This window comes from Barbus barbus, assembly GCF_936440315.1.
Source record: "Barbus barbus genome assembly, chromosome: 4".
In the NCBI taxonomy this organism is placed as follows: domain Eukaryota; kingdom Metazoa; phylum Chordata; class Actinopteri; order Cypriniformes; family Cyprinidae; genus Barbus; species Barbus barbus.
The window spans coordinates 36912292-36926544 of NC_136732.1; the positions used below are offsets into that span (position 1 = coordinate 36912292).

General features: G+C 35.8%; 2 protein-coding genes across 2 annotated transcripts; one reads left to right on the forward strand and one right to left on the reverse strand.

Annotated features, from left to right (window-relative positions):
• Positions 1-989, forward strand: LOC306868605 (interferon alpha-13-like; the record flags this gene model as incomplete). Its single annotated transcript, XM_079414862.1, has 5 exons — positions 1-129; positions 215-301; positions 447-593; positions 682-780; positions 903-989. 5 exons carry the CDS (start codon positions 1-3, stop codon positions 987-989), a joined length of 549 nt encoding a protein of 182 aa, XP_079270988.1.
• Positions 990-5783: 4794 nt separating this feature from the next.
• Positions 5784-7155, reverse strand: LOC306868614 (interferon alpha-13-like; the record flags this gene model as incomplete). Its single annotated transcript, XM_079414874.1, has 5 exons — positions 5784-5885; positions 5976-6071; positions 6609-6755; positions 6855-6941; positions 7030-7155. 5 exons carry the CDS (start codon positions 7153-7155, stop codon positions 5784-5786), a joined length of 558 nt encoding a protein of 185 aa, XP_079271000.1.
• Positions 7156-14253: the final 7098 nt, after the last annotated feature.

Genomic DNA, 14253 nt, shown 5'->3' on the forward strand with positions numbered 1-14253 from the left:
ATGGCACTTTGGAAATGTGTCGCTTTGTTGTGCCCATTTCTTTTTTTCGCCCAAATTTGTTCAATGCCAACAAAATGCATCATGCGGCGGGATCTCGTAAGAAAAACTCACAGACTACTTGAGAATATGGTAAGTTATTTTTTCGATTGCTTTTCATTCCTTTACCTGTTGAACATATTAAACTATATCTTAACCTACGTTGTGTCTTTCCTAGGGAGGTCTTTTTCCTCGTCATTGCTTAAAAGAAAACGTCAAAATAACCTTCCCGACATCTGCACTGCAATCAAATGACTCCAATCAGGTGAACTATAACACATCAAGACTAGTCATTCCATGCATATTAGATTGTCTAAATGTTTCTGTTGATTACTAGGCTACTTGCTAGAACCCAGCATGATGAAGGAGACCGGGCATAATGTTTTCTATGTTATATGTTTACTTTACAGAAGATTGGTGTAGCAAAGGCAGCGTATAAAATCATGGAGCACATCGCCTACCTGTTTGCTAACGACAGTCATCCAGAATCCTGGAACCAGAAGAAAGTGGAGGATTTCCAAAACATCGTTTTTCGATTAACTGACGACTACCGATGTGTAAGGGAATTATACATTTTTAATAGAATTTCACAGATAAATATATGAACATGCCTGTAATCGTCTCACATTTCTCACCCGTGTGTAGATCATGGGGCGAAAGCAGCGACCCGTGGATGATTTTCCCACAAGAGAAGATGCACTGAAAACCTATTTTGATAAACTGGCCACTCTCCTCAGAAACAAGGTACACCAGACCTCATTGTTTAGCATGCATAAAATATGGTTTACAAATCACTCTAACAATATATTGTCATTCAAGCCCATAGGCTATAAATAACTGCTGTCTTTTTTTCTTTTCTCTTTCAGGACTACAGTGTCTGCGCATGGGAGGTGGTTCGAAAGGAGCTCCTGCATGTTCTTAAATTCACGCTTGAACTTAAATCATTCAGTTAAATTATTCTGGGTAGTTTTCCGTAAATTATTTATGTATTTATTTATTTATTTATTTATTTATGTATTTATTTATGTATTTATTTATTTATCTGATTGACTAATTTGTGTAATTATGATAATGTAAGATGATTATACTGAACACTCAATAAAACTGAAGACACTGAAGTTCATATCTCTGAGTATAACTTACTAGCAGCGAATTAAAAGCGAGTTTCCCATGTGGCAAAATATATTTTTAGACAAGTCAGGGGCAGTCGGATAGAGAGTCGTGCTCGTAACCCAAAGGTCGTGGGTTCGAGTCTCAGGTCCGGCAGGGATTGTAGGTGGGGGAGTGAATGTCCAGCGCTCTCTCCACCCTCAATACCACGACTGAGGTGCCCTTGAGTAAGGCATCGAACCCCCAACTGCACCCCGGGCGCCGCAGCATAAATGACTGCCCACTGCTCCGGGTGTGTGTTCACGGTGTGTGTAAACTTTGGATGGGTTAAATGCAGAGCAAAAATTCCGAGTTTGGGTTACCATACTTGGCCACGTCACGTCACTTTCACTTTCCAAAAAATATCATGTTTCAAGATGCACTTACACAACTATATATTCTCTAGGCCTACCTACATGTTCTTGCCCTTCTTTGTATATTTAAAAAAATATATAATGTATTTTTTAAAGCATTTACAAATTAGCAAGGAACATGCTTCACAATCGATGCTGCATTTTCAGGCCTGGGACAGTGTTGCGCACGCATTTCCGCAAGTGAGGGTACTGAGAGTCTGAGACAGGTTGTGTGGGTTTAACTTGCAACAAGCCCAAAAGTGGGCTGCAAGGCTAGTTCACTCCATTAATTCGAAAGATTGCTTCGAATTAATGGAGTGGGTATGATTTGGAAAGGCACACACGTCTTAAAGGACCAACAGCTGATAATGCTGATAAATCAGAGCAAAAACCAAGCCCTGGGGTCAAAAGAACAGTCTGTAGAGCTCAGTAACTGGTTTGCGTCAAGCCACACATCTGGGGAAGAGTTCAGAAAAAAAATCTGCTTCATTGAAGGTTCATTGAAGCATGTAGTCTCTGTTACCCTTAATGGAAGAAGTTTGAAACAACCAGGATTCTTCTTAGAGCTGGCCTCCTGGCAAAACTGAGCAAGAGTGTAGACTGATGTAGAAAAAAATAATAATTTAAAGCAGTTAACATAAGGCAGCAACATAACAAAATGTGAAAAAAAATGAAGGGGTATGGAAACTTTTTATAGGCACTGTATATAGGCTATATATATATATATATATATATATATATACAGGTACATCTCAATATCATGAAAAAGTTAATTTTTTCTTGTAACTTATTTCAAAAAGTGAAACTTTTAATATATATTTTAGATTCATTACATGTAAAGTAAAACATCTCAAAAGTTTTTTTCGTTTTAATTTTGATGATTAGAGCTTACAGCTCATGAAAGTCAAAAATCAGTATCGCAAAATATTAGAATATTTACATTTGAGTTTCAATTAATGACCATCGCTACAGTATAAATTCAGGCTATCTGGCTGGTGTGTGGTGAGCGTACTGCCACCGTTGTGCTGTGGCTGCCATCGCATCATCCAAGTAGATGCTGCACACTGGAGAGACCCCCCCCCCACACACACACATGATTGTAAAGTGCTTTGGGTGTACAGCAATACACAATAAAGCGCTTTATAAATGCATAATTTATTCATTCATATATCTTGTTCTTTGAAACCACAATAATGGAGAACACTGCTGACTTGGCAATGATCCAGAAGACGAACATTGACGCCCTCCACAAAGAGGGTGTCACAGAGGGTCATTACTGAAAGGTGTGGCTGTTTACAGAGTGCTGTATCAAAGCATATTAAATGCAAAGTTGACTGGAAGGAAGAAATATAGGAAAAGGTGCACAAGCAACAGGGATGACCGCAAGCTTGAGAATACTGTCAAGCAAAGCTGATTCAAACACTTGGGAGAGATTCACAAGGAGTGGACTGAAGCTGGAGTCAGTGCATCAAGAGTCACCACGCTCAGACGTCTTCAGGAAAAGGGCTACCAAGCCACTTCTGAGCCAGAGACAACGTCAGAAGCGTCTTACCTGGGCTTAACACAGTCTCATCCCAACTCGTCACATATTGACGCTTGGTTTTTGCGTCGCTTTTTGACGTTCAAAAATAACTGGACTGTTGCTCAGTGGTCCAAAGTCCTCTTTTCAGATGAAAGTAAATTTTGCATTTCATTTGGAAATCAAGGTCCCAGAGTCTGGAGGAAGAGTGGAGAGGCACAGAATCCATGTTGCTTGAAGTCCAGTGTGAAGTTTCCACAGTCAATCATGATTTGGGCTGCCATGTCATCTGCTGGTGTTGGTCCACCGTGTTTTCTGAAGTCCACAGTCAACGCAGCCATCTACCGGGAAATTTTAGAGCACTTCATGCTTCCTTCTGCTGACAAGCTTTATGGAGATGCTGATTTTATTTTCCAGCAGGACTTGGCACCTGCCCACACTGCCAAAGGTACCAAAAGCTGGTTCAATGACCATGGTGTTACTGTGCTTGATTGGCCAGCAAACTCGCCTGACCTGAACCCCATAAAGAATCTGAGAGACACCAGACCCAACAATACAGATGACCTGAAGGCCGCTATCAAAGCAACCTGGGCTTCCATTACACCTGAGCAGTGCCACAGGCTGATTGCCTCCATGCCACGCCGCATTGATGCAGTAATTCATGCAAAAGGAGGCCCAACCAAGTATTGAGTACATAGAAATGAACATACGTTTCAGAAGCCTGACATTTCTGTTTAAAATATCCTTTTTTTATTGATCTAATGTAATATTCTAATTTTCTGAGACACTGAATTTTGGGTTTTCATTATCTGTAAGCCATAATCATCAAAATTTCAAGAAATTAAGGCTTGAAATATTTCACTCTATGTGTAATGAATCTATATAATATATGGGTTTCACTTTCTGAAATGAGTGACAAAAAATATTTACCTTTTTCATGATATTCAAATTTTTTGAGATGTACCTGTATATATATATATATATATATATATATATATGTGCATACACACACACACACACGTGGTCAGAATTGTTGGTACCCTTGGTAAATATGATGGAACAATTCTGACAGTGTTAAGTCATTTTAACTGACCTCTCCCTACAAACTCTGCTTACAAACAATAAATAAATAAAGCTTGAATAAATGATGAAAAAGAAGAGATTATAGATCATTTATATTTTTGTGACCAGTGCAGTGCAGTGTATACAGTACAACAAATTTGCATTTGTTCTAGACATAGAAATAGACAAAAACAGGATGTTATTTTGCAGCAATGTACAAACACAGGATATGTGGTTAAAGTGTGATCGCTAATAGGTCTATTCGGATCTCGTATCATAAAATTAGAAATCGCTTCTGCTGGAACAAACAGCTGCATAGATGCACAAATCTATAAGGTCACATTATCAATGTGTAAGGTCACAGTTTTGAGAAAGGGGTAAAATTCATATAGCCTATTTCATCTGGTGTAGCCTAGCCTATGATAATATTACACATTCCTCACTACACTGTGAAAAATGGAATGAGCTATCTACTTAAAAAATGATGGTAACAATATTACACATACTATTTTTGAGTAGTTTTTAAGGCTTGATTTTTTAATGGAATCTACCTTAATAAATCATGCAAAATCTCCTAAATTAATGAATCTATGACACAATGAATTTAATATAATTAGTGAAATATACTCATTTATTTTAAGTTGGTTCTCAAAAGTCTGTGATTTTGAGTGAGGCCTGTTTGAATTGGACTTTGAGTTAAGCCTGCATACAGCCAAACAGATCAAGTAGGAAAATACTTGAGCAATACTGGAAAATACTGCTCTAGCAAAGCTACTGCTCACTGAACAAGGCTTAATGCGTTAGAGGAGTAAAGCTCTACTCTTCTGCACAATGCTAACAAATGCACTGCACAATGGAAACTTCAACATAACAGGAACTATTTCAAATGTCAAACATAACTGAACATTAAAAATAGCGATTTCATTAAAGAAATTGTGGTTCAGTGTTGCATAGAAAATATTGAGGACTTTTTACTAATAAAACCAAGAGATGTGGTTTCCTCATTTTTTAAAAAAGGAAATTTAAGCAATTTTGAGGCTTAAATTGAGGAACTGATTAAACAAAAAAAAAAAAAAAAAAAAAAAGGAAAGAAGGCTACCTATTTACTTTAGAGATTTAGCTCAATTTTACAGTTTTATTTTAGAGGTGATTGTTAGTTCCCAGCATGCTTTGCATATGGCTGGATAGAGAGTTAATTTTGAAATTAAATGCTATTTTTATGTGTTTTTGAGTGAAGGGAAACATCTATTAATGTTTAATTGTCACCTTAAATTTTTTTATGAAAATTACAAGACCCATGATTATTTAAATCACACTTATTATCGATCTCTTTCACTCAAATATAAGCTAATTTCACTCTCTCTTTTTTTTTATATAAAACAAGACAATATCTGTATTAAAAATTGATTTATTATTCAAAAACTTTGCAAAATGCAACAAAAATACAATCTTAAAATATAAATACTGAAGTCTTCATGTTGTGAACTGTCCAGTGCTGAATGGAAACGGTGATATGATGCAATTTAAAAGTGAAAGTCGGTTATTTCCTTTAGGCTACAGTGATTAGAAAAAGAAAACACCTCAAGCAAAAAAAAAAAAAAAAAACAGCGAATAAATAAATAAATAAATAAATAAATAAATAAATAAATAATACAAGGGAGCATTTAGAATTCTTTAGACTTGAATAGCATGGTGTCGTCCAGTATGAACTTCAGGGTGCGGAGAATCTCATTTCTGACTATATCCCATGCACAGTAACTGAAATCCTGCACAGAAAAATGGCAACAAGCATTAGAATGTTTATTATGTAACACAAGAGGTATGCCTAAAGTTAGAGGTTGAGGACGCAAGCGTACCTTTTCTTTCAGAGTTGAGGCTATAGTCTCGAAGTAAACCTTGAGTGAAGCTTCTCTGCTGGGGAAATCCTGTGCCGCGTCAGACTTGCTCATGATCTATATTTGCCAAGACCCAGAAAACGTGAAATACTGAATACAAAAGTAAATTAAAAAGTCATAAATATTACACAGTTCTCGGGAAATACTTGATTCTGAATTGAGGCACCCAGCGGTCAAACATTTCTGGGCATTGGCCGTTGGCACGGTACAAGTGACCAGTGCTACGTCCATGTCTTTCGCCACTCAGCTCTCTCTCTTTATATAAACACTATAGTGGCTAATTGGCACTTCGTCTCAAAACGAGAGTTAACGGAGTAAAAACGGCGTCGGAGGACTTCTTGATTACTGAAACTTTTGATAGCTATTAGAAGATCTGGAATCTCCAGTTCAAGAAAACTAAAAGATTGCTCGGATGAACCGCAAAGCGAAAATAAGTCTCAAAGAGCTGGATGAGCGAAATAAATAAATAAATAAAGACAATTTACTTGTATTGCAGAATAATAATAATAATAATCAGTTAATATTGTGTGTAGCCTATTCCCCGAATAATTTAATAATTTAAGATTAAGATATTATCATAAGCTTTTTTCTTACGCATTTGCTCTCCTCAATCTGCCGGTGTACGAGACCTCGAAAATCATTCCACTTTTCTTCATCCAACTGGTCTGGATCACTGGAGTTCTCAAACAGTGCGTTAATATTGTAAAGCGTCTGGTAAACAGCTTTTTCTACACCAGCAACCTTCAGAAACAAGCGTTGAAAATTAAACAGATGTGCACACAAGTCAAGCAAAATGATTAAAATGTAATTTGAAAGATTTATTCAAATATTGTTGCATACCTGATCCTTGTTTTCAGACTTGAAGGCATTTTGCGGGAAAGGAATGGCAACCTTTTCCTCCAGGCACTGCATGGGGAAAAGGCCTCCCTAAAACAAAATGCATATTCGTTAATGAATAACCTACATTCGCCCACCACTAAACTGCACCACTGAAGATTCTCAGCATTATTCTTACCGCAGTCTCTAAAAGTGTATAGGATCCCTTTATTAAACCCTTACTAAGGACGCAGTTTGTTGGGAATGACCAAACCTGCGCAAAGCAGAAAAAGGTGCACAGCAGGGTCACACGAAGCAGTTCCATTCTGACTTTGCCTATAAAAGATCAGAGACCATGTGAGTTTAAAACAAGGATGCATCAGTTTGAAGCAGTGAATAATCAGATCCATCACAATAAGCCACTGATTCGACTGCTTACCTTTACTTGTCGTTTGTCCTTCACAATTTGAAGGATTCATGGTAGGTCTAGAGTTTATATAGCATTTTGCAAAAAGATCGAAAAGTGAAAGGCGTGATTGACGTTCATACATCAAATCTGAAATGGGGACGATTGATTAATTTTCGTTTTCGTGACGTTTTTATCCCACATGTCTCATTCCAGTGCATCTCAAATTAAGACCGATTTCACCTTATGATGGTTCATATGAAGCTAAAATTGTGTTATAATCTCGTGATGGAGTCACACCTGCTTTTATTTAATCTTATAAGTGGTATCTAAGAGCCCAAGGTACAATCGACACCCAACAAAAAAATACATTCCAGCAAATACAAATACATTTTGACAGATACAGCAGAATAGCATTGTGGCATGCTGACACATTTATTATTCTTTTTTTTGTTCAAGACAGAACTAGTTGAGAACTCGCTACTATTTTACAACTATTCAAGTGGTAGGCTACATTTGAAGGCTTAGTCATGAGCTTGACAAACATAGCATACAATACATTTTCAGACATGATGATTCAACCAAATAGGAATTTGAAACTGATTCATCAAATCGTAAAATACTGATTGTGACGAGACTATGTTGGTATAATAACTATGGCTTTTATTTTACAGTCCCTCATGACTGTGATAATTACTTAGGCTATTTACTAAAAATTGCTAACGTATTCCCTTGCGTAATGTGTCAACCTAAACACCCCCCACCCCACCCCACCCTAAAGCAACTATGTGTCCTGGTGTAGCAGCCATGTAAAGATCAGGCCACAGTAACAAATACTCAGATTATTCATTTTAATATTTAGCTTAATGAAATAGAATTAACATTGCTCTAAAAGCAGCCTATCATCATCTATTGATTATATTATTAATAAATAATTTGTATATTAATTCATTCATTGAACCATTTATTATAGCTGTAGTAAAACGTATAACATAAATGACACTTTTTTTTAACAGCATGTTGTCTTTATAATATGATCTGCTCATATCTGAGTGTTACATTTTGAAACTGAATAAGAATTCTGAAGAAGTGTGCCCACAATAACAGTTTGGGATTTGCCCAAGTGTTTCAGTCTTTGTGCACGTGGCCCTTTGTGGTTGTGGTTTAATACGCAAGAAGAAGAAAAAACATTTATCGTTATTGGTTTGCTTCTACTGAAATACAACGACTGGTATATTTCAACCTCGTGGGTATATGGAGAGACCCCCACTGGCATCTTACCTTAGAAAGTGAAAATGAGGACAGGGAACTGAAAGAGCTGAGTGATCATGAAAAATCACATCTGTCTCTCCCTGACTGTTAAAACAGTACTGTGTGAGGTTGTTTGAGAGTAAGAGGAATCGGGCACTGTGCTGGTGAACTGATAAAAGTGATTTTGTGATGAGGCATATACTACAGAAAAACTAATTTCCACATAAAATAATTTAATTCAGGCAAGAATAAAAAAAGAGTAAATTCAATATTAGTACTCAGTTTAAGCTTGTAGTTTAAGTATCTTTTATTTGGAATTGTTTGTTATTTTTTACAAAGATTGTAAATATGAATGGCATGATCCCATTGTTCCCATCATGCACTTGGGCATAAATAATAATTTAGTTTTGGTTATCTTGCTGTTTTCGAGATGCATTTTTTATGGTTGCTTTTCTGTTGTAGGTTAAGTAACTTGTTTTGTGACATCTGGAGATCATTTTACTCAAAATGGCCCATTCATACTTGAACACTATTCACCGATTGTCACTATCATTGTGTACCAAATATTCAGGTCTCTGTGTTCACTTTGTGTTTGGATTATTGTACGGTTGGAAGATCCAAACATGGCCCATTATAAGATTTCTAACAGAGTCAGTCACTTATTGATTTTGACCTTATCCTCTGGTGTGACATCTTTGTCCTGTGGTGTGACAGTACAGGCATCACACATTTTCTGTCACACCGTAGGATGTTTCAGCCTTTTGTGTCAATTCATGACCTTTCTATTCCAAGCTAACCTGTCATTAGCAGTAAGCAAGACACATTTGCATACTTTTCAATTATTATGTTTAACATGCAGTTTTTAATTAAAAAATCTAATTTAGGGGTGTCACACCAAAGGACAACAAAATGTAACACTTTTGTAATTGTTCCAAAAACGTTTGAAGAATTCTGAGACAAAAATGTACCATGTGCACGCAATGGGCTTCATAGAGGGCTTCAGTAACACGACCATGAATGGGGTCCTTCGACTAATTAAAGTTTTCTCTGGAATTGGCCGAAAATCAGGATATGGTGTCACACCAGAGGACATGGTTTTCAGAGACTAAATGTATCAAGTTCCTACACTTTCAGAAATATCTGGATGAAAAAAATGATTGCCATTTACTAAAATAGACACATGTACAATTATGCCGGAGGTATTTATTAATATTTTGATGCTTTTCTTTTTCATTTATAAAAGTTGTAATTTATTGAACCATGCTTGGGACAGTCACACCGTAAGACAATTTAGAGATTTGGCTCAAAAATGTAAAAAAAAAATCGAATAACACTGCAGCTTTTATAACAAAAGGTCCATGTTTATAACAAAAAGAAATGTTTAACCATTTACTGCATTTTATATAACAACAATATTAATTATATTAATTTTTATCTTGTGGGACAGTGAAAATGTCATGTCAACAACCCATATATACAGTATATATGTGTGTATATATATATATATATATATATATATATATGCATATATATACAATTGAAAAAAATTCAAGCTGTTTCAACTAATTATTAATTATTATTTAGTAACTAGTACCACAGACATTTTATGTTCAATTCAATCAATTTCTCTCTTCAAAGCGTTGCCTGAATTGTTATTTTTTAGTTACAGAATGTTTAGTTACAGAAATTCAGTAAAGCTCAACCTTTACTGAATTAGTTTTATAGTCCATTCAACTAAAATGTTTTATTTGGTTGAACATTTAGAAAATTACAGCAAATTATGTCAATTAAAATTTAACCATTTACTCCATGTGTTTCATGTTATCACAACTAAGATTTATTATTTGGGCATCATAACAAATTTCTGTGGAACTAGTTATTACATTTTATACTGAGTTTAAGAAAATGATTAACTGGTGTCTATCAGTCACTAAAAACACACATTATAACACATAATAGCCTTTATTTAATAACAATCTGCATTTATAACATTTGTCATACACAGTAAACATGCAGGCTTTAGTTTTGTCTTCAGCAAGTGAAATGCATGATCAATCGGGTTGAGATCAGATTGACTTGGCCATTGCAGAATATTTCACTTTTTACCTTCAAAAACTCCTGGGTTGCTTTTGCTGTATGTTTTGGGTCATCGTCCATTTGTACTATGATGCGCTGCCCAATCAACTTTGTTACATTTGACTGAATCTGGGCAGAGAGTATATCCCTAATACACTTCAGAATTCATCACTAAACACCAGTAACCCAGTGCCACTGGAAGCCATGCATGCTCATGCCATCACACTGCTCCACCATGTTTCACAGATGATGTTGTATGCTTTGGATCATGAGCTGTTCCATGCCTTCTCCATACTTTTTTCTTCCCATCATTCTGGTACAGGTTTATCTTAATTTTATCTGTCTAAAGAATACTTTTCCAGAAGTGGTCTGACTTTTTTAGATGTCTAATCTGGCCTTGTTTGCACATTGTGGTGAACCCTCTGTATTTGCTCCCGTGAAGTCTGCTCTTGATTGTAGACTTTGACAGTCCTGAAGAGTGTTCTTCACTTGGATGGATGTTGTGAAGGGTTTTTCTTTATCATGGAGAGGATCCTCCGATCATCCACCACTGTTGTCCTCTGTGGACGTCCAGGCCTTTTTATGTAGCTGAGCTCACCAGTGCGTTATTTTTTTCTCAGAATGTACCAAACTGTTGCTTTGGCCACTCCTAATGTCCCTGCTATTTCTCTGATGGATTTGTTATGTTTTTGAAGCCTAACAATTGTCTGTTTCACTTGCACGGAGAGATCCTTTGACCGCATGATGTGGGTTCACAGCAACAGGTTCCAAATGTAAATGACACACTTAGAATCAATTCCAGACCTTTTACCTGCTTAATTGATGTATAGAAATAATTAAATTCAATTCAATTCAAGTTTATTTGTATAGCGCTTTTTACGATACAAATCGTTGCAAAGTAGCTCTACAGGAATTTAAGTTTCCACAATATATTTATATATTGCAGAACCTTAATATGTTTGACTTATGGCAAAATTTGGTAATTCTGTATGTTGTCTGAGCGTTGGCATCCTCTGTGGTCCTCTGAGGGGTTGGCATTATCTTTTCTCAGGTGTTCGGTCATCTCAGATCATTTAAGGGTTGGATCCAGACTGAAGCTTCTGTAATTCCTAGTTACCACGGGATGTTAATCAGAAACAGAGAAACAAATAGAGACATAATTAGCGTAGCTGCTGTTCCATCTAAGCAAAAATGATTTGTTCAACCCAAGCTAAAGAATAATAATACAAGATTATAAGATGCATTATGTGAATGCTTGGCTAAAGAGATGTCTCTTTAATAGATTTAAACAGAGAGAGTGTGTCTGAACCCCGAACGTTATCAGGAAGGCTATTCCAGAGTTTGGGAGCCAAATGTGAAAAAGCTCTACCTCCTTTAGTGGACTTTGCTATCCTAGGTACTACCAAAAGTCCAGAGTTTTGCGACCTTAGGGAGCGGGTTGGATTGTAGCGTGGTAGAAGACAAGTTAGGTACGCAGGAGCTAAACCATTTAGGGCCTTATAGGCAAGTAATAATATTTTGTAAATGATACGGAACTGAATAGGTAGCCAGTGCAGAGACCGTAAAATTGGGGTAATATGATCATATTTTCTTGACCTGGTAAGAACTCTAGCCGCTGCATTTTGGACTATCTGTAGCTTGTTTTTTGAAGATGCAGGACAACCACCTAGCAGTGCATTACAATAGTCCAGTCTAGAGGTCATGAATGCATGAACTAGCTTTTCTGCATCAGAAACAGGTAGCATGCTTCGAAGCTTGGCAATGTTTCTAAGATGGAAGAATGCTGTTTTTGTAACATGGGAAATATGATTTTCAAAGGACAAGTTGCTGTCTAATATAACACCCAGATTTTTGACTTTAGAGGACGTAACAGTGTATCCGTCTAGTTGCAAATTGTAATCCAAGAGATTCTGTGTACTGTTTTTTGGTCCAATAAGTAATATCTCTGTCTTATCTGAATGTAATAGGAGGAAATTATTGGTCATACAATCTTTTAAATTTTTTACACAATCTATTAGCTTAGATAGTTGAGAAGTTTCATCTGGTCTTGTTGAGATCTGTAGTTGAGTATCATCAGCATAACAATGAAAACTAACCCCGTATTTTCTAATAATATTACCAAGAGACAACATGTATATTGAAAATAGCAGAGGACCTAGGACAGATCCTTGTGGTACTCCATACTTTACTGGTGATAACTGTGATGACTCTCCATTTAAATGAACAAAGTGGTAGCGATCGGACAGGTAGGATCTAAACCATCTTAAAGCCTGCCCTTGAATACCAGTATAGTTTTGTAATCGATCTATGAGTATATCATGGTCTATAGTGTCGAACGCAGCACTAAGATCGAGTAATACTAGCAATGAGATACAGCCTTGATCTGAAGCAAGAAGTCATTTGTAATTTTAACAAGTGCAGTTTCTGTACTATGGTGAGGCCTGAAACCTGACTGAAATTCTTCATAAAGATAATTTTTTTGCAAGAAGGAGCACAATTGAACAGACACAACTTTTTCAAAAAGTTTAGACATAAACGGAAGATTTGAAATGGGTCTGTAATTTGCCAGTTCATTAGAATCTAGTTGTGGTTCCTTAATAAGAGGAAATAACGAAAGAATAGCCCACATCTGTCCATTAAACAGCTTATGGTCCCTTGAAAAAGGGGGGAGGTACATATTAAAGAGTTGTAATTCCTTAACATTTTCTCCAATTGTGATGAGATTATACATTATATAACTGTAACTTGAATATGTTTTGGACAACAGCTAAAATAATATGTATATGTGTGTGTGTGTATATATGATTTATATTATACATATAAATTTCTTAAATATATACATGTATTTATATATTCATATAGATATACACTTGATGGTACACACACATAATGTAAACAAAAACTTTTATTTTGGTTACAATTAATCACGATTAATCAATTTGACAGCATTTATTAAAAAAAAACAAAAAAAAAACTCCAAAAAATGACAACAATTTTTTTTAAAACTTCGACTAAATGAAAAGGAAATTGATAATATAAAAATAAAAACTGATTCAAAATACAAAGTAAAGTCCTTGTACATCTGTATATTACCTCATGTAATTTGACAACACATTAATTAGTCAATATTATCATAAATATGATTATATACTTTATATAACAAAAAAATTTGGTTCTCCCACATTCTATACACTAAAAATCTAAAGTCCCCCCCACCCCAACTGTTGCCCATGCTTGCTGAGATTATTATCATTTTGTAACTCTGGTTTGTAGCAATATAAAAGTCCTTGTACCAATCAACTGCATTGCAACAGACACTGCCACCTAGTGGTAATTAACTTGAGAAGCACATTATCTGTGTGTGAAAAGGAATTTATAATCACGCCAACGAATAGACACAGGGAATTTTAAGTAAACTGGGTAGCCTGTTTTTTATGGATCTACTGATATTATTCTTCAACCTAGACCAAAAACACATTAACAATCTACTTGACAAAGAAAACTCAGTCAACTGAACCAAAGCAGCAAGACAAAATCAATAAATAAAAGAGGCACATATAATTAAGATACATTGCTACAAATATATTTTATTTCACACAATAACCCATTTTAATGAGAACATACTGAAACCTGTCTTAATGTATTCTTAGTTAGTGCAAATATGTCAAACAAAGAGGCCGATCATGTTAA